Raw genomic sequence first — 27,748 nt, forward strand, 5'->3', positions numbered from 1 at the left:
GATACAATTTTTTTTCTCCTGCGTGCAAATGCCGAAATGATTCAGGGTATAAGAAAGTCTCGACGAAAGGTCGAAACTCCCATAAACCGTTTATTGATGTCTGCAAAAACACTTTTGAGAGACAGAAGACAGACTTATGTGACATATCTGAACCGTTTCTAATTTCCAAAATTAATTTTCTTCAATTTATTGACATTCGTCCTCGATATTTTATTCTGTTCTTTATTATCTCAATACTTATAAATGTGTTGCAACCAAATTTATAATTCACAAGTATTTTATTAAAGATAAAAGTAAACTATATGGTATATATTCTAAGATATTTCATTGCAAAAACATTAGCCTGAATAGAGGAAATGCAATAATAATACTATCAATGTCAATCGTCTTCAGAAGCTTGAAGAGACAAACTTTTATAATTTTTTATGCGAAACTAATTTCGATTAAAATAAGTTTCTTGTATAATATGTACATAATGACTGAATGTTCAGGAAAATTTTTAATGACATAATATTTAGGAAACGTCCTAGGTATTACTTACGACGCTTACTAACTTATAGAGCTGATAAACAACAAAAGAATATCTTAGGCAATTTTCGAAACATAGGCTTGCACGAAAGATTGCGGTCTACTAAGAAAGTACAAGTTCCAAGCTAACCGACTGGCAACGCTGCCTTCCTTGCGAAGACGCGGTATCGACCGCGGTTCCCAGAGGCCAAACCGTCTCAACCTCCAAGTTTCTTGTTCCTTCTGTAGTCCAAACAGCCTTCAGGATTCACGACCCCTTTACCCTTTCGCAGCTCGAGCGAGTAACACGATAAGGGAAACGCTGCGGGATATAAAATCGAAGCAAATGCATTTTGGATGGTTACACCAATGCTGAATAAAGCAATAAAAAATAAGAACGAAAATATGCGAGACAAATGATTAAATAGATTCAGTAGAATTACTCAAACGTTGTTAAACAGTTCATTAATTTTGTGCAAAACACATAAACGAACTAGAAATTAATCAAACAAAACGCTGAGATGATGCTACGAGGAAATCTGCTAAGACTATAACAAATAATTTTAGATATAGTGTGATTAAAAATATATGGAGTACCCCATTAAATACATATGTAATTTTTTGCTTGTACATATGTAGTTGATAATCTAATGACATAGTATAATTTATTATTAGTCAGTATCAATAGTTTGACCACGTGACACAATTAGAAGAAATTATAGAATGATAATTTATAGAAGAAATCGGTAATTACAATAAATCAATATTGAAATGGTAATTGAAAATCATATACTTTACGCACGAAATGAAATATTACGCCTTGACGTAATTTGTCGGCTACGAGTCGCTTTGTCTGGTGCGCATTTTAGACGAAATATTAAATCGGATTTAAACAAAGCCCTAAAAGAGCATTCGGCCATGATTTAAAGGGCTTTGCATGCAGCCGACTGGAATGAAAAGGATGCTCGGATCTCGGTAGAGTGCATTCAGTTATGGAGGCTGGAGTAAAGAGGAAAAAAAAGAAGAGGGTGGAGGACGGGGCGAAACGGGGGAGGCAGGAGAAAGACGGAGGGCAAGATGCAGGCGAAAGAAGTGAGGTATCTAATGGATGTGAATATATCGCTGTAATAAATTTCGCAAAAAGCCGACGGGGAAGGGGAGGGAGGAAGAGACGGTAAAGGTTCTCGCTCGCTTGGTCCAGTCTCTTGGCTGCAGAGCTTATTTCTTGCAGAACGAAGGAGGAAGGAGAGAAAAGCCAAAGGAAAGCCCTCATCTGACTATATCGGGGCATCACGTTTCCGGTACGTGCCCAGGCGGCCATCTTTCCTCTCTCGTCCAATCGGGGACTGCCGAGCGATGGTGGGGCGAAAACTACCCTTAGGGTGAAGCGGCTCCACCCCGTCGAGTTCGTACTCAAACGGATCAATATCGTAGCCATCCCTAACAACAGCCATCTATATCGTAGCTAGAAGCCGGGGAAAGCTAGAAACTACATTGTTGAGAAAACAGTCTTAGATTTCACGAAGGGGACTATACCTCTAATCGTATTTTAACGATCAAGAGGAATTTCCCGTTTTAATATCTGAAAATTACAAATTTTGCAAACATCTTGCACAATCTTTCAAGAAAACATGTTAAATTTTTATAATTAAAATTATTTACTCCTCTCTCCAGCGGAAAATAAATTTAACGTTACAATGAAACTCTAACTTGCATTTATAAATACAAATAATAGTTGCAAATAAATTCTTAAATCAATCGCAGAACGGATTGAACATCAAATAATACTCGAATACATTACGCGTACAACGTAGAGGCATAGTTTGAAAAATGGACATCAATAGAAAATATAAAAATGACTCACGATATTCTGTAAAACTAGTCAAGAATAATTCTCCTTTTTGTTGCGAAATGAAATTCAGACACTGACTTACACCTTTCCCTGCCAGTAGACGAAAACATGGCCGCCGCTCGGCCTCCAAACGCCAAGCTCGAAAAGTCGATATAACGAGAAGACACGGAGTGGTGGAAGCATGAGAAGCACGGAATCCCAACGGGGTAAGAAACCCTAGCGGGACAAGGTATATGTATGAATAGGTAGACCACTTTAATTTTAAATGCTCCCTGTAATGAAAACTTGTCTCATCAAGAGCCGTCTTAATGCATCGCGCCATCTTACCGTCGAACAAGTGTTCGAAGTTCAGCTACTGCATTATGTCAATGTACTATGGTCCCTAGTTAGAGGGATAATACCTACATTTTGGGACGTAATCGCATTATCGAAAATTATATTATTAGCCATGAAGTAACCCTGAAGACGATCGTGAAAATAACCGTTAGAACCATGATAGAAATGCACTTGTAGTTTTGTACAAAATTAAATCGAAAGATATCCTTTTCCAATAAAAATTGTCACATACATATATGTACATCTTATAATAAATCTTGTACCAAATATGTTTTTACTTAAAAAAAAAAAGGTTCATCAATGTCCCATGCAAAGAAAAAATGTGATAATTTTTACTGAAACGTAAACGTATCTATATAATTTAAATAATATGGTGTTATTTCTCTTGCACTATGCTATATGAATTGAGATTTTCTTCGTTGTTCCGTTTGAGAGTTGCTCCGTTCTCCGAAACAGGTCTTGCTATTATGTCGGCACGTAAGTGACGTGGTTGAAGCAACGTGCATAAATGTAAACTGAAGGTGGGGAATTTCTAAATTGCTACATCGACCTGAGACTACCGTTGGAAAATTTACGCCATATATGCGAGCACTTGATTATCCCAAGTTTAACTAGCTACTTCATCTAGCGTTAATAATAGAATCCTTTGCGCTACTTTCCCACTTAAATTATTCTTTCCACTTCTTGCTTCAAAAAATTTTATTGTATTATCTTGAATGCACAATCAATTTTTGTATGTATCTAGATGATCAAAAATTTGTACTCATAAATAATATCTAATAATTTCATAATATATATAATAGTACGTATAGTAAACTTCTCAAAAGCCTACAGTTATCGCAGAAATAAATCTGAATAAAAGCATATATATGACTTAAGATAATTAAAGATTTATTTCAAACATATGGTTCCTTCTCACAATATTTATATTTTACAGATTTTTCTACACGGATATAACGGAAAAGAAAGCAGAGATTGCGTTAGCGTGATAATTGCGGATTCAACTTTTTAAGAGTTTTGCTGTAAGAAAAAGCTTCCGAGAGGGAAGGTAACAAGAATGTAAATTGCAAGCGGAAGGACCGCAGCGATAAAACGATACGCCGCAAGTCGATCGGCCGAGCTGAAAGAGTGGCGTGCAGAAGGGCGAAAAGAAAGCCGAGGAAACAAGGAAAGGCCACTAACTACGACGAGTGGCCGCACATAGGAGCCGCTCTTTGATTATCCTGCTGGTATAATAACAAGTTCATGAAGATGTTGATGCGCATGCGCACACGCTACCGCTCTTCCCTCGTCCACGAAGCGACGTTCGAAGTGGCGCACACACCGACACGTGTGCGTTGGAATATAATATACCATTTACATACTTATAGGCCCGCATAGACACGGGTCAAAGGAAAACCCTTCCCATCGCCTTCCCTTCCCTTCCTCTGCCATATTCATTGGCTCGCTCCCTCGGTCCTCTCTTCTTCCTCTCTTAAATCGTTCTCTTTGTTTTCAAGATCACTCTCTCGCTCTTTGTTAAGGGACCATCCTTCTCCCGCGCCGCGCCTCTTTCTATCTCTCCCTTATCCCCCGTCTTGATTCTCTTCTTTCATTTTTCTTCTTTCTCACGCGTGTCTTTTTTACAACTATCTGTCGATCTTCGCGCGAACTTCTTTCCCACACCCGCTTTCATCCTGAAGTGTTCTTTACATGTGAGAGTAGTATCTTCTTTCCAAGTATAAGCGATCACCGTTATAGGTAGATACGATTCAAAGGTTAGTCTGAAGACATCTTATTTAAAACAATGTTGTCCCTCGCGTCCTGCTCGTAAATCCTCATTTCGAATCTTGACTCTCATATAAAAACCCCACCGCGCTGGACACCCCACTCCTTCTGCAAAACATGTCACCCTCTTTTGCCATTTTTTTCTTTTACGGGCTCCATCTCCGAACAGGTACCTTATATCCATTTCTTTGTTCACTTTGACTGTGTCTGATATAATCTAGTCGGTAGAGACCTCTCTCTCTCTCTCCCTCTCTCTCTTCTGATTAGAATTATAATACTAATTGTATTTTACAGCCATAATACCTAATTTATTACTTCTTATCGACTCTTTCCTATCGTACACTCGAAAAATGCCTTAAATTTGAGATCGGTATCATCGTTTCAGCCGAGTTTAAGATCCTCAAGAATTTTCTCCCACGGCCAAAGCTATACGCGACAATCGATAAGATCCTCTGATCTGAATCGCGCGAGTAAACCAATCGCTGGATTCACGCTAGGCGGTCTTATCGACTATATTGCGTAACATGGCCGTCCTTAATCAATCGCGCGATGCCAAGTCGTGACACCGAGCACCTAGATCTCTCTCCTCTCCTCGTCATTGTCCGACAGGTGAAACACGATGGCGACGGCGGCGGCGGCGGCGGCGGCGGCGGCGGGCGCGACAAAAACACACCGGGCGTTTCGGTTACATCACGATCTTCCCCGGGCGATAAATCAGAGAGCCCGAAGCTGCGCGACACGCGAGTCGTAATATTTAAGTTAATGGCTCGGTATAATAAAGTTAATGGCTTCATGATAGCCATTCGAGGGACAAGCAGAACCGACTGCCGTCGCGCGGCGCGTTCGCGAGAGTCGACGACGAGAGCCGCGTCGTCCACCGTAATGAATACACTTTAAGAGGTCCTCTCCTACGGTGTGCAAGTGCGCCGGCAACGACGTCCGACGGATACGTGTATATGCGCTGGTACGCTCGGTACCGGAGCCGAGTTTTGCATGCCGGTTCGCGTGTCCCGGACTACTTTCAGCGCCGCTTCGCGCCATTCCCGCGCGCGCGAGAGGAAGAGAGTGAGCTTCGTGCTGAAGAGACTCGTCTTTATCACCTTATAAAATGAGCAACTCTCTCGCGCGCGGGCGTAAATAATGGTCAACGGTCTCTCTCTCTCTCTCTTTCTCTCTCTCTCTCTCTCTCTCTCTCTCTCTCTCTCGAAGAGAAGACACACGCTGAACGTGATACGCGTGTGCCGCGGAACGAAATTACACTCCGATCGCGACTGACATGTCAGTTGACGATAAGATCCTTTTAGCGTGCCGGAGGTGGAGAATCAAAGCATAAGCGAAATTTTTGGAAACGGATCTTATTGCTTTTCTTGGTCTCTTTTAAGTAAGTTAATCGTCAAACATTAATAATAGCGTAATAAAAAACTATATTAAAATGTAACATTCCTGAATTATCTCTAAGATTTTGATGCCTTCTTCATATAATTATGTTCTATTGAACATATTAAAAAAAATATAATATAAAATATAACATGATACGCGTACAAGATTTTTTTGTTATTTTATGAGTTATCGACATTATACCATTACATCAAAATGAATTTAATAGAGAATTGTGTTGTTTTGTGATTTCATTGAAATTGGAAAAATTCAACGATTGGAACAAAATTTTTCATTATCCTATCCAAAAGCATTTTAAATTTCGATACTCGAATATATCGACATTTTTTCGAAAGTCTCGAAATCTCTTTTCCTCTACGCTAATTGGTTCTCTCGCTGCGTAATTTTGTGAGCGGCGCATATGACAGTTGTGCATATCAAGGGATTAATAGTGTAATAACTGTAATATACTAATACAATTGTATGCATTTAAGCGTTGTTTAGTAAAATTAAAAAATAAAAAATTAAATAACACGCGCGAAGCGCGCGTTTGTAATGTCTAGTTTAGAAAATTCGTTAAGAAATGATACATCAACATAAAAAAATCTTTTTAAATTTATTATTATTTTCATATAGAACAAATGTTTATTTATAAATATATGCTATAATATTTTTTTAGGGACATAAGCACGTATGTCTTAAAGTCATGTTATTAAATCCCCCCGTAATATAGTAATGCAATTCGATGCGTCATATATTTCTGCTCCTCAGATTAATTTAATGATTTTAGTACCAAGGGGAGGAAAGATATGGCTGAAGGAAAGATGCGGCTATAAATAAGCCACATCCGCTTATCGGGATAATTTCGAGATTGCTTCAAAAATATTACATTCTTACACATCGTAATATTTGATGTAAAAATGTTCATATCATTTTTCTCCTCTTCGAATGCAAAAATTTTTTAAATATTATCTTTGTTTAGAGAACTTAATATTTAACGTTAAATATCTTTGTGCCTAAACCTCATGTTAAAATTGAAATGAAAATAAAAAATAGAGAAATGTACGGTATGCAATTTTTAATTTACACTCAGAATTCTTTCTACATTATCGTAACTATTTTCTCAAATGCTTATATTTAAAAATCAAAATATCGATAACTTTATTCAAAAAAGATTATTGCAATTTTCAACTAAAGAATATTGCTCTGCTGTACAAATGCGTTTGCCATGGAATATCTTGGAACATAACGAAAGTGTAACACGTTAGCGTCTAGAAAGTCTACTGCGCTTGTTAGGAATTTTCTATGAGTATCCATGTTTCTCAATTTCTTTTCATTTTTTTGCTACCTATTTGCCTAATTGCTGCCAGAAATAATGATTTCTCGTTTTATCTGCAGGCGCGCGTTTATCTCTTTATTACTATAATTTCCTCCAAAGAATAATCGTCTTATCCTGTATTGCGCTGCAAGTTCTCCTTGCAACCAACAAAATAGCACTTTCTACTAAGACGCATATGTATCTCTGTCTATCTACGCCTTCAGAATTATTTTCAGTCATGGATAATATTATTAAAAAAGAAACATAAATTTACATATGAATACGTACATACAGCAAAATAAAATATATACTTTTATATGTTTAATAAATCTAATAACGAATTATTTTCTGTATTGTGTATAATACCGTTTTTCTATTTTATGCCTGAACACATACATAAAAAAATTGTTTGTAATTGACACATATAATATTATTTGAATTATCTTACTTTATAATAATGTATCAGAAATATTGCAATAACTATCGAAAAATTACTATATTATTTTTTATTCATCTTTTCATTCATCAAATATATGTATAAAACACTCAAATTATATCACATGATATTACTCATATAAGTAATTGGGATAATTAAATGAAAAAAAGTGTCAAAATTAAAAAATATAACGATTAAATCGTTTATAGAATGTTCCAATTAGCATTGATTAATTAACATGTATTTTAAAGATACGTTAGATAGCACACATATTCCCGTGTCATTAAAGAATATTGTAATTCTTGTTTCGCATGGACGAGCAGGTGGGTTCAACTCTTTTTTTGTAATTAGCTACGATCGCCTTCAGTTACTTTGTATGGCTGAGTTATAAATTATTTCTTATTGTAGACATTTACCTTTGATAAGCCGCAAGTGGGGTGGTGAACCAATGGCGATAATTCTTCTTCGCCACATGAGGAATCCTGTAATAAAAACTAAGTATTAATATGCGCGCCCCAATGTTCTCGAGGTCTAATCGGCATTTGTCGCTAAATTCTGCGTAATTGGTAAAGATTATGTTTCATTAATAAAAATTATGCTTAGCTGAGAAAAACAATAAAAAATACGTCTTAACTATTAAAATAATTAATTATTTTTCTTCTGAAAATAATAACCGTCTATTATAATTATTATTTAAGTACATTAGTGTAAAAACATATCAAATTTGTCAAAAGTATTACATATTTTTGTATTTGTACTTTAAATCCATGCGTAGTTTCATTAATCAATGAACATTTACAAAAATACGTTACAAATTTTTGTGTACGACTTGTGTACAATTTATATCATTTATTTTTTGCAACTATAATTTAAATTCAATAAACTTTCTTCTATTTCATTCTCAATAATAATATTTATTACTTTTGGATCCAAAAATTTCCACAATAAAAAGAACAATTAATGTAAAAAGATTTTTGGTTTTACAACTTCTACCCTTAAAAATAATTTTAAATATAGTTAAAACTTATGCCATATTTTTACATTGTATTATTAATTATAATCATTTTTTAGATATTTGATATATCCTCATTAATTTTTAATAAAAGATAGGTATTTAACAAATAAATCAATAAGTATACATTAGCGTATTGTTCATTATAGCATCTAATTAATTACGTACAAATATTAACCTGTGATAATATTTCAATTTAACGATAAATGAGTTACCTGAATATCGATTGTCGACAAACTAAAGAAGCGACAAAACAGCCGTCGGAACCTAACGACGCGGGCAAACATTGCGAACCACAGGGAAATCTTTATCGTTTACATATAATAAACATTCACAAAATTTTGTTGAAAGACCGTGCAAAGAGCCGTCAGCACGCCGCGCTGTCAAAACGAAAACTGAGAACTGTTTCTCAGGACGCATTGGAAGGACATATGGACGAAAAAAAAATCAACGTAATGTCACTGCGACGGGACCTTGAATCTCTATTCGCCTCGGTAAACGCGGGTCGTTAAAAAAAATTGGAGTATTGACGGAAGGATCCTTTTTGTAGTGGTGAAAAAATGAAATGATTTAAAGCGATCTTCTCGATTGCCTATTCGGCCTTCGCAACTTCCCCGAACTTTGACAACTTCCCCTAATGCGGAACACGCATCTTTTGAAATATTTTCGGCAGGCTGAATGCCTAACTCTCTGCAGATAGCTGCACGTTTTAAAGACATAATAAAACGATTAAAACTAATGATTATTAAATATTTAAATAATTTATTTGTTAGTCGTGTAATCGGCTAGCTAAATTGTATTTATGTCATTGCAACTATAGCTAGTGATAAAATTCTTATTATATTTTATGCAGATATAATAAATCAATGTTAATTCAAATTTTAAACAAACAAATATAAGTTTAATTCTTATATCTCTTCGATAAGCAAAGCGCCGTCGGACAGAACGCCGACGGCCTCGGTACAAATCGAACTTGTGTATTTTATTATTCTATTATCGCTTATAGTATATTATAATTTAATTATTATGTAGAGAAAAATCGCACGTTCATTAAAATGATACTTGTTCTAATAATGCTAATTTTTTCGAGATTTAATACACGTACAGTTAATATTAAAAAATATGTATTTTTTGATAATCACATTGTTGCGGCTGACGAGTAGCATTTGATCATAATATCAATTTAATTACTTTTAATAAAATATAAATAACAAAAGCAAGGTTACCTTAAATTAAAAGACTCGCGCCGCCATTTCAACGTTGTCCGACGGACGACGATTGGCACGCGCTGTTCGCTAACATATAACTTAACATTTATTTGCGTTTCCAATTGGAATATATTATAATGCGCCTGTAGTAAAATATTTTTACAGAAATTTATTACGGAAAGACATATAAGCAACGTTACGTGTCGCTTATGAATGTATATTCTAATGGCCAAGTGATGCAATCGAACGTATGTTTATATCAGTTAAAATTCTGATAGATTATATATATTAACTGTCAGTAATTCACTAATATTTTTAATTAGATATTTGTTTCAAGATTTATATACATATATTGTATAGACTTACAAAGTCTCTGTAATTGTTCTATCGCATATTTAACGCAATGCATTTTCGTGAAATTTGTAAGCTATTCATAATTTGGAGTTTGAATATTAATAGAATAAATATAGCTGTTAAACAATGTCAATAACACGTATCAATACGAGAAAAACGTTTTATAAATGTAGCAAGTATAATATGCTTTATTAATAAAACAAAATTGAGAAGACATATTAGTGAAATAAAATAAGAAAATCCTTGATCGACAAGAAGAAAGAAACATCGTTCATCTTTAAGAAACCGTGTCTTCTCAAACCTAATGCCACGTTCACGATTTTCATAACAAAGTAACTTTGATAATGTTTGCTTCCCCATGCTATATGTCTGGTTGGTCACGTAGTTTAGTCCGACGTTTCCCCTCGACATCCACTCATCGCGAAAAGCAATCATCCTATCGCGTGTGTGACGTCATAAATCGAAAGACCATAATACCATCACGACAGTATAGACGGCGCCTGAGATGTACGTCACTTTTATGTCAATCTTTCATTTTAGTCTACTTATTGGCGCCAGATCTACGCGATTGCAGGATTTACACGTTGTGTAAATAACGGCAGGTGAAAGAAACTGGAAAGTGAACGAAATAAAAATTGACGCTCTGTAAAAAGTAATGAAATAGGCGACTAAAAGGATTATTACTAAAGGATTTAAAAAAAAGCCGAAATGATTTACGAATAATTTTTCCTTAAGTTAACATTTGTTCGCATGGACTCAGTTTCGCGATCTTATTCATCTGAATCTCTCGCTCTCTGATATCATATATGTATCGTTTAATTATTTCATTATTTAAAACTTTCAAGCTTTTAAATGCCGCTTAGAAGAACATTTCTATGAAAAAACAACATCAGATATGCGTCTGGATAATTTTAGGTCGACAATCGTTCTTCGTCAAAAGAGTGAATTTTAACGAGAAAGAATGCGAATTCGCATCGATATCGCTATTTCAGTGCTGGATTACATTCGACATTAGATTTTATTTCAAGCTCCTAAGATGGCAATTGACGACAAAACATGTCTGCGTTGATATGTTTTGGCTTCAATAATAATAAATAAAATCTAACATTGTTGCGCGTTACAACGTACGAAACCTGCAATGTGAACAGATGTACTGTCAACTTGTCGTTCACCTATACCATAAGCCCTTGGTATCCAATAATCGACTACCAATCCGTTGATTCGACACTAAGAATGCAGGTAGACGTGAAATGGGAAAGGAAAAGAACGGCGGTTGGATAGGAGGGAACGAAAAAGGGTGGACCTAGAGACTCGCGGAGGGCAGGCCAAAGGTAGGACCGCTTGCTCGCTTACCGCCTGCTAAGACGAAAGGACGAAGGTAAAAGTAATCGCTAACATGCGAAGCACGCCTCGGGCCCTCGCGGCGCGTACATTCTCGGTTCGTAATATACGACTTCCGTACGTTGATGGAATATTCGAAAAATCCGAGAACCTCGCCGACGATAGGAGGAGTATGGAAACGGCTTGGCGAGGATATCGTGTGTAGCCATAATCCCGACGAATGTACTAACGAATGTTTCCGCGAAAACTCGCGAAATTGAGTTTCGTTCGCGTGCGCGTGGGATTTTCAGAGCGAGTTTCTCTTGTACAGTAACGTATTTCCTCTCAATGGTAATATTTCTCCTTAAATGTGACTATATACGTCGCTTACACGTATATACTTTCGATCTGTCAATTGCTGTCTTAGGAGTTGAAATAAAACCTAATGCCGAATGTGACCGGCGCCGAAATAGCGATATGGAGATATCAGAGATAACGGGTTCTTTCTCGTTGAATTCGACCTTTGACAAAGAACAATTAACTATTATCGACCTAAAAGCTATCCAGACGCTCACAAAATATATGGGCGGATCCGGATCTGATAAAAGAAGAAAACAGGCACATATTTTTAAGAGATAAAATATATCTCAACACTAGATGCATTTATTTCGTGCGGCGTTGCGTCGCTGTGACTCGCGCTGGCATGAGCGCGCGCACTGCACCGACGGAAATATTCTTCCGAATATACGACGCTGCCAGCTCGTACTCATGTCACCCCGACGGACGACCTGTGTGTTGGTGTACAAGTGCTTCACTGAATGGAATGCAACGCATTTCTCTCGCGGGTCGGCCCGACCGGCACGCACAGCTCCAACGAAAGATGTCCCTCCGTTAAGCAGGATGCAGATAATCTGAGTGTTTATCGTCCCCGTCCCCGAAGAAAAGGACGTGCTTCCAACGAACGCAAATGGCATCCCGGCTTGTGGTGACCATTTTAAAAAATGATCATAGGCTCGCACTCGCGCGTACACTCGTGCGTATATATACCCGTCGCTGTCGCCGCGCATCTCAGGATTCACGCGGATGCAGCTGGCCATAATCTGAGGCGCTTCGTTATCCTTGCCCGAGCGCGGGAGATGTAAGGAGAAGCTCCCCTTTCGCTCCCTCGCAGAGCCGGAAACGTCATGGATTATAAACTTCTTCAGTCACCGCGGAACCGCCCCGGACGCTCCTACGAAATTCTCCCGCGCGAGACTTCGATCGCGCGCTTCCCCTTTGTCGTGGGGGTCCACGTGAATACGATTATACGATGTTTGGAGAAACGTCACCCTCCGGACGTCGGCCCGAGCAACTGTGTCTCTGGTTGCATCTCATATTTTACAAGTGTTAAACACGCCTTCGTCCCTTGCGACTCCCTACAAAATGTCCTCTCGAGACGCTTGAAGAATTTTGTCAGGCACAATTCCTCCTTACGAAACAATTTATGCTTCCGCGATCCGAAGCTAAATTTATGTCCGCCATCAAAATAAAGTACCTAATACATAATAGGATTGTGCACACGTACGTATAAACGTTTGCGCAAGGATATTTTCATAAAATCTTCGTTTATAAGTTTAGATCAGATCAATTTAAATACATAAAACAAAACGAGAGGACACGAGTTTTATCAGTGCCATGCGGTTTGTTTGCGTAAAACAATAAATGTTTAGGTACCTACTAGTTTGTTAAAATTTTATTCGCTCTTTGTGTTCCAATCGTATCTTGCCTAACAAATTCTAAGACCTTCGTTAAAATGTCAGGCTGATAAAATAACAGGAAGCACACGGAAGAATGAAAATGATGAGTGCTCGGCGGAACTGCACAAGGGCGATTCGGAAGAAGGTGAAGTAAAGACGAGGAGGGCCGGGAGGGGGGAGGAGGAAAGAGGGAAAACTCAGCTCGTTTCCAACTGTAGGATAGGGAAGAGAAATACGCGCTCGTAAAAGACGAAGCGTAGTCCCCAAAGAAAATACGAATTAAAGCAGCTAGCCGGTGATCGAGGAAACTTTTATATAATCGCCCGGAGAACTGAGAAACGGACGCAAACGCGACGGCGCGCTATATTTATGTTTCCGAATAATCATGAACGGTACGGAGAATATTTTCACTAATGATAATCGCTTTGCATACTTTTAACATTACTGTGAAATGAATATTTATCTGTTATAATTATATATGTATACTAATTAACAATAATGTAGAAAGTTTGTAAGCGTAAGTAAAACAGAATAAGTAAATAGCTATCTCGCTTATCGGTACGGTTTAATATGCAGTTCCACGTGCAAGAAGATCGTTTCATGAAGTCAATTCTGTACGTACGAATTTTAAGGGAGCCCGACACTGTAAAAAAAACGGTCATGGCAGATTACCGAATGTTCCCCCTGTGTTAGTACAAGGCTGAATCTCCTCGCTTACGCATATTCATCCCAGCGGCGGGTATTAACCATAGATAACTGGAGCCTAACCCTGCGCGCAACCCTCGCAGACGAGATACAATAGCGGCGTGCGGTTTTCAACCCTTTCTCTCCACCCCCGTTCAGATTCACCCGCTCTGTACAATAACGTTGAAACTCGGAGGAACGCCCGTAAAGTCCAACTCCCCCCCCGTATTTAATTTACTGAATAATTGGAATCAAGCTGCCTCATTTGTGTGCCCGACGACCCTCCCTCCCTCCCTCCACCTTCTCCGAAACGATGGCGAAACCCGCCCTGCAATTTCCAGCCCCCATCGGGCGTCGGGATCCTGCGGGAGCTTGATGAGGAGATTTGTGCGCGCTCATAAAACCCACCTCGATCCATCCTGGCCCTCCTCACGTCATCCTCCGCCTCTCATTCTCTCGTTCTCTCTCGCCCTAGCCCCCTTACACTTCTGTTCGGTTCCCGATCCCAGTGCGGAGGTGAATAAAGATGGCCAGATAATGGAACGCCCGCATGGAGGCTACAGGGATTACCAACGTTAAAAGGGTTGGGCTAGTTTGGCCAAATAACCGTCAGGAAAGGATTCAGAAATGATGCTGCTTTTCATCGGATAGTCTTGGCACCACTTATCCTTTTATTCCTACGTAAGCTAAAATAATATAACGGATATACAGGAATAATGATAAGATAGCGCAGTATATGCAGGCGTATATCGTCGCTTCTACAACCGATCTTGAAAAAGAATTATGATTAATAAAGACACTCTCAAAAGATTGATCTCTTTTCAAAAAATTGAAAGTGATGTAAAGCGTGTTTTAAGTTTTATCAAAATTATTCACATACATTCAAATTTATATCGTAAATATTGAAAAGTACTTCAATTTCTTGCGAAGATATTAGTGACTTCAATACTGATGTTGGCTGGAGGGAGAATATGAGAATATCTCAAGCGGGGGAGTCCCTATTCCTGCGCAGGCGCGCTTCCGGTGCCCAGAAATCGATGGTAGCAGCTAGCTGCCTGCCTCCAATCACGATATAGTTAAACGATAAAAAAAAGGATAAAAAAAGCAGAAAAAAATTATAACATTTGTAATAAGACGCATATTTTTTTGCACTTACGAAATATCAAGATGGTCCACAAATTGCAAAGAAATAATTTTACATTTCGTGTAAAAAAATTCATCAAATAAAGTATTTAATAAAACAGAAACCGAACGATCATAGTATTATAAAAAAACATTATGTCGGTTCGTATTGTAGTCGCTAGTTAATTTCTTCACATATACACTCATTGTCAATGTAATAAATATATCCTTGCAACTATTACAATCAATTAAAAAGTTACAAAATATGCAGACAATGATCCTTTTTTTTTGCAGGACACTGCTCTGTTATAGTTACTTTACATTTGAAATGACGGCAACCATATACTTTTATCATTCGCAAGCAATTTATGTTCTAGGCCAAATTTATAATGTTATTAAATTGACTTCTCAATTTTGCGTTGAACGATTATCTTATTCGTAGAATAATGTACGTATCATTCCCCGGAGCATCGTCAAGGCATCAATTTCCAGCGTCAGCATTCATCTCGTCGAGCTGTCCGTTTCGTCGGAGTTACAGGACTGGCAGAAGGATGAGATACGAGCCCGAAGGAAGAACGAGAACACCCTGAGATATCGTCGTGCGGAAATACGCGAATAAGAAAGGCGCTCTCGCGGTTCCTGGGTGGTCCCCTCTTCCCTCTTTCCCACCCTACCATCATCCCCGTATAGCCGACGCTTCCCGACGAATCGCGGCGCGCAAACGCGAAACCACGGGGCATAAAACACGTGGGAATCACAAACACCCGTGCACGCGTGAACATGGATGCACGATCCACCGGAAAAATATATATACGAGAGACGTAGAGGTGCGCACTGCTACAAATTAACCGTGGACTTGCTGGAATCTTCCGTCTCTACCCTTTCATCTCTCTCTCTCTCTCTCTCTCTCTCTCTCATCCCCCCATCGCCCCCTCCGACCAATTCCCTTCTCAAGCCGACGCCTCGCACACTTCCTCTCATGCCCCTCCGAGACTCCACGTTTCCCCGTGCTATTCCCTCCTTCGCAGACACGGCGTACGAAGTACCAGGACGTGCCTTGCCTTTCTCTTCTCCCCTACGTTCACTCTTTCGAACGTGATACGATGCGCGGTGTGCCTGTATGCGTGTACGTGCGTGGACGCATTCGCGTACACAGACCACCATCGGCCAGGCGAATGCCTGATAACGCCAGGCCACATCGCGCTCGACGAGCTCGGTAATTATCCCCGCACATGCCGGTTAGTTAGCCGGTTTGCTGTACGCGTCTAACAACTCGCGCGTATGGATTGGTCCCGCACAATGGATTGAAAACTTGGTGGGCTCGCTAGTTAGGATTGCGTACATGCGCACGTAGTTGCTGGCTGCCTCTTTGTGCATTAAATAATACTAAAATTATACAGGATAGAAATATGCAAGTTGTAAGCCAATAACAAGCGGGTTTCTCAGAAAAATCGCAAGATAATTCCGAAGATAATTTCTTACGCTTCTATACCGTCTTGGCTGCGCTCAAATTATACGCAAACCGTCAAATTATAATTTCGATAGAATATAACACTATAGACTCTTTTTCTATTCCAAATAAAATACTTTGATTAGGAAATTTTATTCAATTATAATAAATTTATAATTTTTTTACCGAATGCGACTTTTAAGTTATTTTTAGTCGTATAAAAAAATTATATTTTCCTTATTTGTATATATGGTATAGTTAACATATTTTTTATTCATGTAATAAATACTCATTCTGTAATACTAATCACTGATTATAATTCACCAATTTTTATGCAAGTTGAAATAAATTTGTATAAATATATTAAAAATCTCAACTTTAAAGGAGGAACTTTTATTAAGACTTTATTAAGACTTTATAAATACGTATATAATCTAATTTAAACGTGTATAGTATTTAATACTAAAACAAAAAAAAAATTTAATATTAAATTAAAAGTGTATATGTGTATATACAACGTATGTATGTATGTTGTACACATATCCATGTTCATATATAACTTATGTATAACATAGCTATGCTAGCTTATAAATGGTGGTATATTCTGTAACTAAATAGCCAATATCTCAGTTGATATGAGAAGTTTCGGAGATGTCGGTACAGAAACTGCGAACCTTCCTTCCTTCTTTACCAGCAGAAATTTTATATAGTTGCAGTTTCATAAGTAATATACGCATTCTTATCTACTGCTGATTCAATGCAAATCAAATATTTTAAAGCAACAGGCTGTAAAAAAATATTTTTATAAAAGTTTTATGAAAAAGGTGTTAATATGAATATATATCGGAAATATACACATTATATAACAAGTCGATAAATCAGTTATCTGATATATCAATATCGTGTTTATATCATGTGTTTCTATACCTTTATATTGAATAATAAAATAATTAATATTTATTCATAATAAAATAGTAACTAACTTAATGTCACATTTAAAAAAATTCAAAGTTAGAAGTGTTATAATAGCATTTTTATTGTAAATGCATCTATTAATAAAAAAAATTGCAAATTATAAAAATTTAAACTTTGATGTATATTTCATGTGCTTATAAATAGAAACAAGTAAAAATATTTGTAACAACATCTGTGAATGACGACAGTATTAATTCAATTTTTTTATGTACAATATTTATGTACAATAATTAATCAATACCAAATTATTGTAAAAAATAAAATGAGAAAAAATTGAATTATAATTATATTTTTAATTTTTAAAAATTATATATATTTTTCAGTGGGAAATATTGAAAATTTTCGATCCAATATACACATCTATAAAACCTATGGCATCCTATACACTGACACTGTCTCGTGAAGCTACTGAATCAGATATGCGCGCGCATGCATCTACGATGGCCGCCGAAGATGATCTGATGGGAAAAAGAGAACGTAGATGTTAAGACGGAGACAGAGAGTAGTAGAGTTGCCATTGGAGCATGTATTAAGAGTAGGGATGGCAAATGGAAGTTTCGCAAACGCTATTGGTGGGATCCAAGGGGGTGCGGCGCTCATAGAATGCAAGGCGGCCATCATGAATTTCAGCATGGCTGCTACAAGATAGGAAGCTATACCCGACTTTGTTTCACTACGTATACTGTTGGGAAAAGCAAAGCACAAAGGGACACAAAATATTTAAAACAGACGATATATTATTGTGGATAATTTCAACAATACTTTAATCTAAAATGTCTTTAATCTCTATTTATTTTAATTCAAGTATTTTCATTTTTTTTAAATACTTTTATTAAAACTATATTAATTTCCAAAATTTTGAAAATAAAAAGAACGAATGTATAGAAAATTGTTATAACCTTGTAATTCTTTTATATATTGCGTAAAATGTAAACAATTATTACAAAAATTTTAAAATCAAAAACTAATATCCGTATAATTATATAAAAAACAAAAAAATTTTAATTTAAAAATATTTAATTTTAACAGTTGATTACTTTGAATTATTGCTACAATATTCATTACATCTTATTACCTAGATAACGCTTAATTAATATTGTATTGTTAAAAAATTTAATAGTAATATACTGCCAAAATTTGATTAATTGTTTGATTAATCAAAATAATCATTGTAAGATTTCAATGTGACAAACAGGAGTCAAGAATCATCTTTCACCTGTTCATAAGGTCAATAGGTAATGTGATAACGACCGTTCATAATGGTTGCGGAGGAAGGAATTACCGTGCAAACCGACACTTAAGGTTTATCGTGTCTCTTACCACGAGGTTATGTATACTATTCTCTTAAAAGTGAACGGTAGTGAGTTGTAACAAGATTATTGACTTTAAATCCTCGTGAATGACCCCATAGGAGATTGAAGCTACAAATATATTACCGATACCGGGGAGCTAAATAGGTGTGTGCACTATACTGAATGGCCGAAGAGTGCAAATCACTTTATCATGTAGACACAAAAATACGAGACTGAATGAAATAACTCGAAAGCAGCTCAGGAACTCCGGAGGACGCGCGTGTTGTTCATCTCGGAATGACGTCAACGAGTAATCAATATAATTGATGTTGCGAAAAACATTTTACGGCTGTTTTAATTGCGCGATTTCATACCTCTATGACATATTTATTGCTCGGTTTGCGAGAAAGAATGTTTAACATACCTGTGCAGGAAATATGCACAAGTATAGGTACAAGCTTCCTGTCGCGCGTCTAAATATAGATATCGAATTGCATACGGATAAACTTCGCGTGCGAAGATTAAAGATAATTTTCATCACGAACCGCGGATCATTTACTACTCCACGGATGGCAATAAAGATTTCATACATTCCAGTTAAAAGCTCGCTTGGCCAAATCTATTAACCACGTGGCGATTGATAACACACGTTCTAACATATCTTATGTAGATTCGTGGACATGTATGAATAAAAAAAAAATTTCAAAGATAAGTGAAACTCTCTGACGTCAGCCTGTGATAAGACGGTGAGCCAGTAACGAATATTGGCTAACTCATATTTGCTACATTTGCCGTAAAATGATGAGCCATAGTTTCTAGATAGTATCTAGGTAATTAAATAAAACTGTAAATTAATTTAGACATGAAAGGGCAAACGGACGATAAATGTTCGCGTTAATTACTTATAAATTATATACTTTATCCACGCTTTATTAAGCACTTCCGTAATAGAAACGCAAAAAGTTCGTATCCAGTTTATCTCCTACTGCAATTTGATTGATAGATTTGCTTATCGTTAATTCATCGTTTAATTCATCTCGTTTAAAATAAAAAAAAACGTATCTAAAATAGAACAGAAAAAATGGTTAAAATAAAGTATTTTGAAGCTACATATATGTATATCTGTATATATTCGTTTTCGTAATTAACTTTTAAATGGTAAAACTAACTAATATGACACTACATACTGGAAAACCAAATATGTATACGTGAAGACATGCTTCGAGTACTGACACGAGTGCAGGTGTTTATGAGCAAAATAATAACCAGACTTTATGGAGCCTAACAAATAAGCACTATTACGTCGTTCGTAATAATTATTATACATATATTACGATTACGCGGTTGATGATTCTGCATACAAAGTTGTGCTCTCTGCACGAATTTATTTACTCATCATTAAATAATAAAATAGTATTTTTGTTCTCAATATTCATGAATATAGACAAAATTGAAATTCGATGCAAAATTGAAAAAAAATGCAAATTCATCTATTCAACGTATATAATTTTTCGAACATCGAAAATCAAAATAAAAAATCTAGAAGAAATCAAATCATATTACATCTATATGTACATATACCTATAATTATAAGATATATTAAAATAAGAATAATATTGATATAAAAACAATTTTTAATCATCGTTGTGTTCAAATAGAATAAATTCTTGGCAAAAAAGCATAAAGGAAACACGTAAATCACGTTTATGCTCATGAGGCCAAGAAAAGCTAATAAACCGTTTCCAAATTACACTTTCGGTTTCATAAACTAGTAAATGCTTAGCGTTATGATCCTTAAACATATAACGTAGCATATAATTGTCTTCGTGATTCTCTATTTTATCGTTTATCGAATTTGCAAATATTGCGAGGTTAAATGTGCAATAAATAGGCTCGATTGTGTGTATGACGACAATTCTAAACTAATATCAAAAAGCGCGATACAGTGATAAAATGTCATAAGTGCAATACTCCGCATGAAAATCACATAAAATTCACGTTTTATTCCGTATATCATTCAGAACTATGGTTTATGTGTAATATAATATATACATATATACGCAATACACTATGAAATTAAAATTCTCTGGAAATTGATTTACAAAATTTAATGCAAAGAATTAAATATACAAAATCGAATGCAAATGTCTGTCAAAAACAATTAAGGATCAAACATTTCTTCGTACTTCTTCCTTGTCGCGATTCTGAAAATTTCGTACCGTTATACACACGGATTCGACGATACTTTGCACAGTGACTCTGTCCCATCTCGAGAACTATTCTCTAATTGGTAAAGTAAACGAACTAATGGGAAAGTCTAACGGTCGACCGCGGCGCCGACCCACGCCTGGGACGGTTCAATTTCTTCACGACCTTCCCACTCGCGAATTCTCCATGTGATCCGCGTATTAAATTCGATATTCACGCTTCTTTATAAATTGATATACCAATAATTTGTGTATTATCTTGATTTTTCAATACTTATAAAGTATACGTTTATAATTCATTATTCAGAAATATTTTCAACGCGTGATATTAGCGTATTTACGATTGACTTTAACACTTTAATCCAATAACAAAATATAGTAAATATTATAAAATAAGAATGAACTCCATATCGTACCTTGAATTTCAGTGTATCATCTAATCAGGATCTATTATGAAATCTTCCAGTGGAGATCTTTTAATTCGACAAATGATCGAACTAAGCCTATACTAAGTTGACACTACAGGTGTTCTAATCACTTTCACTGTGGTCTCTTCATATGTCAAACGCAAATACCGTTCGTTCTCTACATGGTCCTCACTTATAGCACCAAAAAGTATCGAGTGATTACAACGTCATCACTTCGTACGAGTCATCGAATTTTCTCACCGTGAGATACCATGAGATTTCTCACCGCCAATGTGCCGGTCAAGTGAACATATCGAAAAACACGACTTAATTAAATAGCGCGCTTGTTGATACCGACGAACAGAGGTAATTGATCGAGGAAAATGGAAAAAGGGAAGAAGATATAATGAACAACGTATCCCGCCGCGAAGGTCGACCATTGATAGCTGGTCCGGGCAATTTGCGCGGAATCTTCAAAAAGGCCGACGGCCGTTCAGCGTATACGAAGTTTCGACGGCGGTGAGGACGACATCGACGACGTAGGTCACCAAAGGAGGTCGTGCGCGCGTGCGTGCCACCAACAATGTACTCCGCCGGTACTTTTCGAGCACATAACAATGGACCACGTTGGTGAAACGAGGCTCATGATATCTAGATGGGACGTACCGCGCACTCAGCCGGTCGTTCCGCCGCGCAGACTGCACGCTCCACCCTCCCGGCCCCCCTTTCGAACACCACTCGATACGGTTCGACCCCCACCATTCGCGAACTACGGACGCTCAGCCGGTAAAAGAACGCTCGGAACTCCGCACCACTCCCGGTACGCAACCATCCCCCACTCAACGTGAGCAACCTTCTGTTCTGGCGCGCCTAGCCGGGCAACCGGAACCCCCCACCAGCCAAGAATTTGGCTCGAATGCCGCGATATACCGGGTGCACAAGAAAAAGATAGATACTAGTACAAAGCACATTCTTGTAACTATTAAAATATAAGTATACTATTTTTTACGAAAAAAATCTCTACATTAATATTTTAAATACTTTTTTGTATCATTGTAAAATTTCATTAAAAAATTCAATTTCAATATATGATAAAAACTATACATTTTATAATAAATAAAAATAAATTCAATTTTTAGAAAGGTATATAATTCTGCAAAATAAATAAAATATATTTTATTCTGGTATAAAATAACAATTTTATATTAATTTTCAATTATTCAATCCTATTTATCAGAATTCATATTTCAAAATAGAAACATTGATAAAATATATGATTTCACGGCTATAAAAGTGATCTATGTCACATTGTGTTAGGTAATTAATTCTTATAAAGAATTGTAAAAAATAATTTTTATAACGGTTTAAATATGTAGAATTTTATACCTTCTTGTTACTATTTTTTTTATAATTGCAAAATTTTATGAATATTTTAAATTCAATAATAATTGCAAAATAAAGTACGATTAATTTTAATTTTCTTATATGTATATATTTATAATCTATACTATGTTTATGTATGTGTGTATGTATTGTATACATATATGAAAGAAGAATACAAGTAGTAAAAGTAAAGTATGATATATGGCATATTCATACTACTTATACATATACATAATACATGTTATTTTCATTGATACATACATATATAATCTTTAGTTGATTAGCAACGCTTTTACAAGTAAAAATCTATTTAAGAAGATCGTGTGTGTGTTTGTTAAAGTATATATATAATTCGAATTTATATAAAACCGTCCCCATCATCAATCCCGTTGAGTTAAAAGATCGCTTTTGAAATCGGAGGTCTAGCGCGGAGGGATACTGCCTTTTTCACACTTGAAAAAATTTGAAACGTCGAACACACTCCTTTAAGTTCCTAAAGAGAGCTAATATCCCTTGTTGCGTAAGGTGTGGTTGCTTTACGATTGATTCAAATGGCGCATCCGATCGTGGGACTTTCAATATAGTAGACTCGAACAGCATATAGTGTATTGCATAAATTTTTGTAAATGCATAATACACCTAAAAACCTATAAACACATACAAAAATGCAATAGTGTGTTCCTGATAAAAGTGCAATATTTTGATCATCATAAGAGAAAATTGAAAATTCTTTCTTCCGCATTAGAATCGAATCGATGAAATAAGTAATTACATAAATCCCTTTTTTTCTAAAATTTCTTAATTTAATTGAAATCTGGAAAGATATATAATTAAAATCTGATAAATTGCACTCATATTATTTCTGCGTATCCGATACATTAGAAAATGAAAAGATAATCATAGCCAAAAGAAGAGAAAAAGAAATTAAGTTATGTACAATTCCCGATTCAATTCCCAAGCGCATTCGTAATGTAAAAGTTGTAGACTTTTAGAAACTGGTTCTAATATAGGAGTCGTGCAACCGATAACATATATATCTTCCTTTGAACTTTCGTTCCGCACAAGTCTCCCATCTTTCGCGCCATCATCGAAATGAACAGCGCCTCGCCTCCGCTTTTTTCTCTTTTTTTTTCATCCTCGGCGAACAGAGCGCTCTCACGCAGAGTTCGAGATCATGAGGGTGTCTGACACTCAAAATAAAATACGAGCTAGTTCTGTCTCATGTCACACAAGCCACACCTACGTATTCGTGTACAGAAGGTTTCAAAAAGCGTGGCTGTCTCCCGCAAACAAAGCTTATAAAGAACTGGATTCTTTTGATACTTTTAATTTGCTTTGGTAATTGATAAGATATTAGAGCATGCTCTTATTCAGCAGTATGAGTGCTGTATTAATATCGCTAATGATTTGTAATCATTTATCTACGTGACTTGTACAGGAAACGAAAATATTTCGAATTATATGTCTATATTATGCCATAAGATACATGTATTTTAATAATGCAATAATTCATATTTTATCAATATTATAAAACGTTTTATGATCTTATGATTCATAGATGATATAACGTAATACAGGCGCAATAGTTATATAAAAATTTGGATCATTTTTTTCTCACAGATATTCCAGCCATTAATTTATCATATTGCTTAATATAATATTCCTCTATGTGTATCTCGAAAATCTACTCTTTTCTAATTTTATTTTCGCAAAATAAGAGATGCCGTATTTTACCGAATAAAAAGTAATGTGCATCGTCTAGTCTGACAATAATTTAAGAAATTATCATACCCTTTTGAAAGGCACGACAGAATAAAACATCTGACACAGCAGCACGCGGTGTAGCAGGTTGTTAAAAAGCAGAGACCGTCGAGGGCGGAGAAAAAGAGCAGCATGCATGCGAGGAAAGGGGGAAGCAGAAATACAGGAGAGCAGATTCGACGGTTTACTCGAAGCGCTGGGAAGCAACGAATCGATCCTCTCGGAGCCAGCCAAAGCCCCGGATCCGCTCTCGTCTCCTCGTCTCTCTCTCTCTTTCTCTCTTTCTCTCTCCCCTCTTTTCTCATCCCTCTAGCAATAAGTTACATTCCATGTTTTCCTTATTTCTTATATTATACGTGTAATAAAATGATTGATAAATACTCATTATTACTTATGTCTCATAATTAAGATATTTGTATTAGAAATTGTTTCTGGCTTTTAAGCCGTACAAAGTACATTGCAAATTTATAAATATTTTTTATGTACGAAAAGATACATCGGTTATTTCTCGAATTTATATGTTTCCCATAAAATTGATTTTTAATTAATTGCTAATTAGCAGGTAATCTAAGATTTCACGCGTTTTTCTAGCCGATATAATATGAGAGTAATTATCGGTCACACGATTTCTCCCGCTCATTACTATTAGATATCAAGAAAGTAACGGGGCTCAAAACGTTAAGACACGAATATTCACCAACATCAAGAGTTGTTATATTTATCGTGACACTCAAATCTTCTTTATGATCTCTTAAAAGCTACGTCAAATATGTTGAACTGCGACGGCAGGCTCTTTTTTAGACATATACTAAAAAATCTATGCAATTATTATTTCTCGATTCGACACGTGCGTACACGGAAAGAACGATTTTGTTGAAAAGTCTAAAAGTTTTGCTAAAAACAGATCTGAAAATAATTTTTTATTAAATCATTAAAATAATTTGTTGAAATGTTAAAACTGATAAGCATTGCTATAAAACGTTTTGATATTCTAGCAATCATTTTGACTTTTGCACAAAATTATTTTGATTGTTGAACAAAAATTATTTTCAGATCTGGATTCAGCAAAAGTGTTCTTTCCGTGTAGGAATTATATGAATTCTTATGAGATTATCTTTCGGACGAATATTCTTGAAAATTCAGAAACTTACTCATTATGCAGAAACTTAGAAAATCTCTCGTTAAATAATACGAAAATAAAAGGCCGCAATGTATATGATGTATGTAATGTGATTTGTGCTGACGAGTAATATGATGTGATTAAGGCGACAAAACAAAACGAATTACGATTAATAAACCAGATGCACGTTCGAGGATTTAGCATTTTAAGAGACGCTCTGAAAGAATTATAAAGTACGTCAGCGTTCAATTAAGCTGATTTAAGACGTAATGTGCTGGGACTTCACACACATTTATCATTACGTAAACCGAATGAGCATTAACTGCATCGCCGGATATCAACGAACCCCGCGCACCAACGCGTTTAATGCTCCTATTTCTGTTTAACTTCTCAATTAACATAACCGTGCAACTTCATTATTGCCGTTACACGCCGCTTGGCCACGAATGTCTGCGGTGAATGGAAAATACCAACAGTGTACACGAGCCTTTTGTTTTTTAGGGTCCACCTGTCACTCGCAGCCATCATAATGAACACGTGACAGCACCCTACCTAATTTCGGAATCAGTTTTTATGCCTACGTCGCTTGTTTCACTTTTACTGATTAAAGCCTATGTGTTTCGCTTCTGTGTAAAATTCAGATGTGCCAGGTGATAGTAATTAGAAGAGACGTGTCCAAAATTTATCAAGTTGCAGTTGTGTACATAACATGGTAACTTCAAACGCGTTATAACGAACATCTTACGTATAAGAACAGTGAAAATGATAAAATAAATAAAAGTAAAAAATATACGTATTCCTTGTTTTTAACATGAAAAAAATCCTAGATATTTTTCTCTAAAATACTGTAGACAGAAATTCTAACACGTACAACCATTATTCATTTCAAGATTCCAGGAAACTTATTTCTTCAAAACATTTATTTTTTGTCGCGACTTACATAATACGGAGTTTTTACGAACACGCAATTGTCTTGCAATCTACAAAAGAGTTGTGGTTGTCACGTTGTCGGAAATGGTCACGGATATTGTGTGAACTCGGTAAAATGGAAATCTGAAGCGAAAGAACAAAAGTCATAAGATATTTAGGTGAAGGCTACTACCTAATCTTTATCAAGGTCGCACTTTCAGAAAAACCTGCACTTTGAGCAGTCGAGAAATCGTGACAAAAAATGGACGTATCGCAAAGTGAGAAGGTAGCAATTATTACTAATTTCTTGAAAAATATTTAAATACAAAAAAGATGGCTAAATTTTTCTTATAATTATAAATAAAAATTAATATTAAGTTTTATCGCAATAAATATTCAAAATAATAAAAACAAATTGATAAAAAAGGAAAAATTATCTTCTATAATAATTTTTTATAAAATTTATTATGACAAGCCTTGAAATTTGACTTTAGTTTTATTTACATATTTTTCTTCTAGTTACTTTGAATAAAATTCCAAAAAGAAGTTAGCAATAAATTATACTGGATAACATCTAGACTTCTACATTGTACTGAATTTTAGTATCAAATATATTATTTTTATTACTTCGCTAACAACAAATGTATTGCTATCGTTATTAAAACTTGAATTTGCATGTTGTACAATTTATGGCGTATATGTCGAATGTCGTTTTTTTAAACTTTAAATAAATTCTACCGGTTTTTTATTTCTCACAAGAAATAATCTACATGTATCGTGTATATATAATAGTTCAACAGAAATTTTACATACATAAATATAATCATCTTTTGAAATTCCATATTCTTTTAAAAACTTCCATGTACATAACTTCAAACGCGTTGTAACGAACATCTTAAAAAAAACAATAAAAATAGATAAAAATAAAAAATATATGCATTCCTTTTTTTAACATGAAAAGAAAAGTTCTAGGTATTTTTTTCTAAAATATAGGAAATACAGCAGAAAATCTAACACAATTATCACTCATTTCAAGATCCAGAAAACTTAAACTGATATATTAATTTATTATTCAGATGTATTCTCTAATCGTAACCGTAATCATGTATATAACTGTATATTTAATTGTTTAAAGCAGAAATGGATACATCAAACTTCTAAATATCCCTACAAAAAAGGGTTCTGGAAGGTTTAGCTCAAGAAATTAAACAGACT

At 35.7% G+C, this 27,748-nt stretch overlaps 1 protein-coding gene across 1 annotated transcript in view; it reads right to left on the minus strand.

The window, feature by feature from the left end:
• LOC105454757 overlaps positions 1-27,748 on the minus strand; it is an 83,591-nt gene that overhangs the window by 24,747 nt on the left and 31,096 nt on the right. Inside the window, exon 3 of the mRNA XM_011697622.1 lies at positions 8,010-8,075. Coding sequence (XP_011695924.1) covers positions 8,010-8,075 — 66 coding nt within the window. The remainder of the gene's footprint in view (positions 1-8,009; positions 8,076-27,748) is intronic.

This window comes from Wasmannia auropunctata, unplaced genomic scaffold (genome assembly GCF_000956235.1).
Source record: "Wasmannia auropunctata unplaced genomic scaffold, wasmannia.A_1.0 LD335976.1, whole genome shotgun sequence".
Classification (NCBI taxonomy): Eukaryota; Metazoa; Arthropoda; class Insecta; order Hymenoptera; family Formicidae; genus Wasmannia; species Wasmannia auropunctata.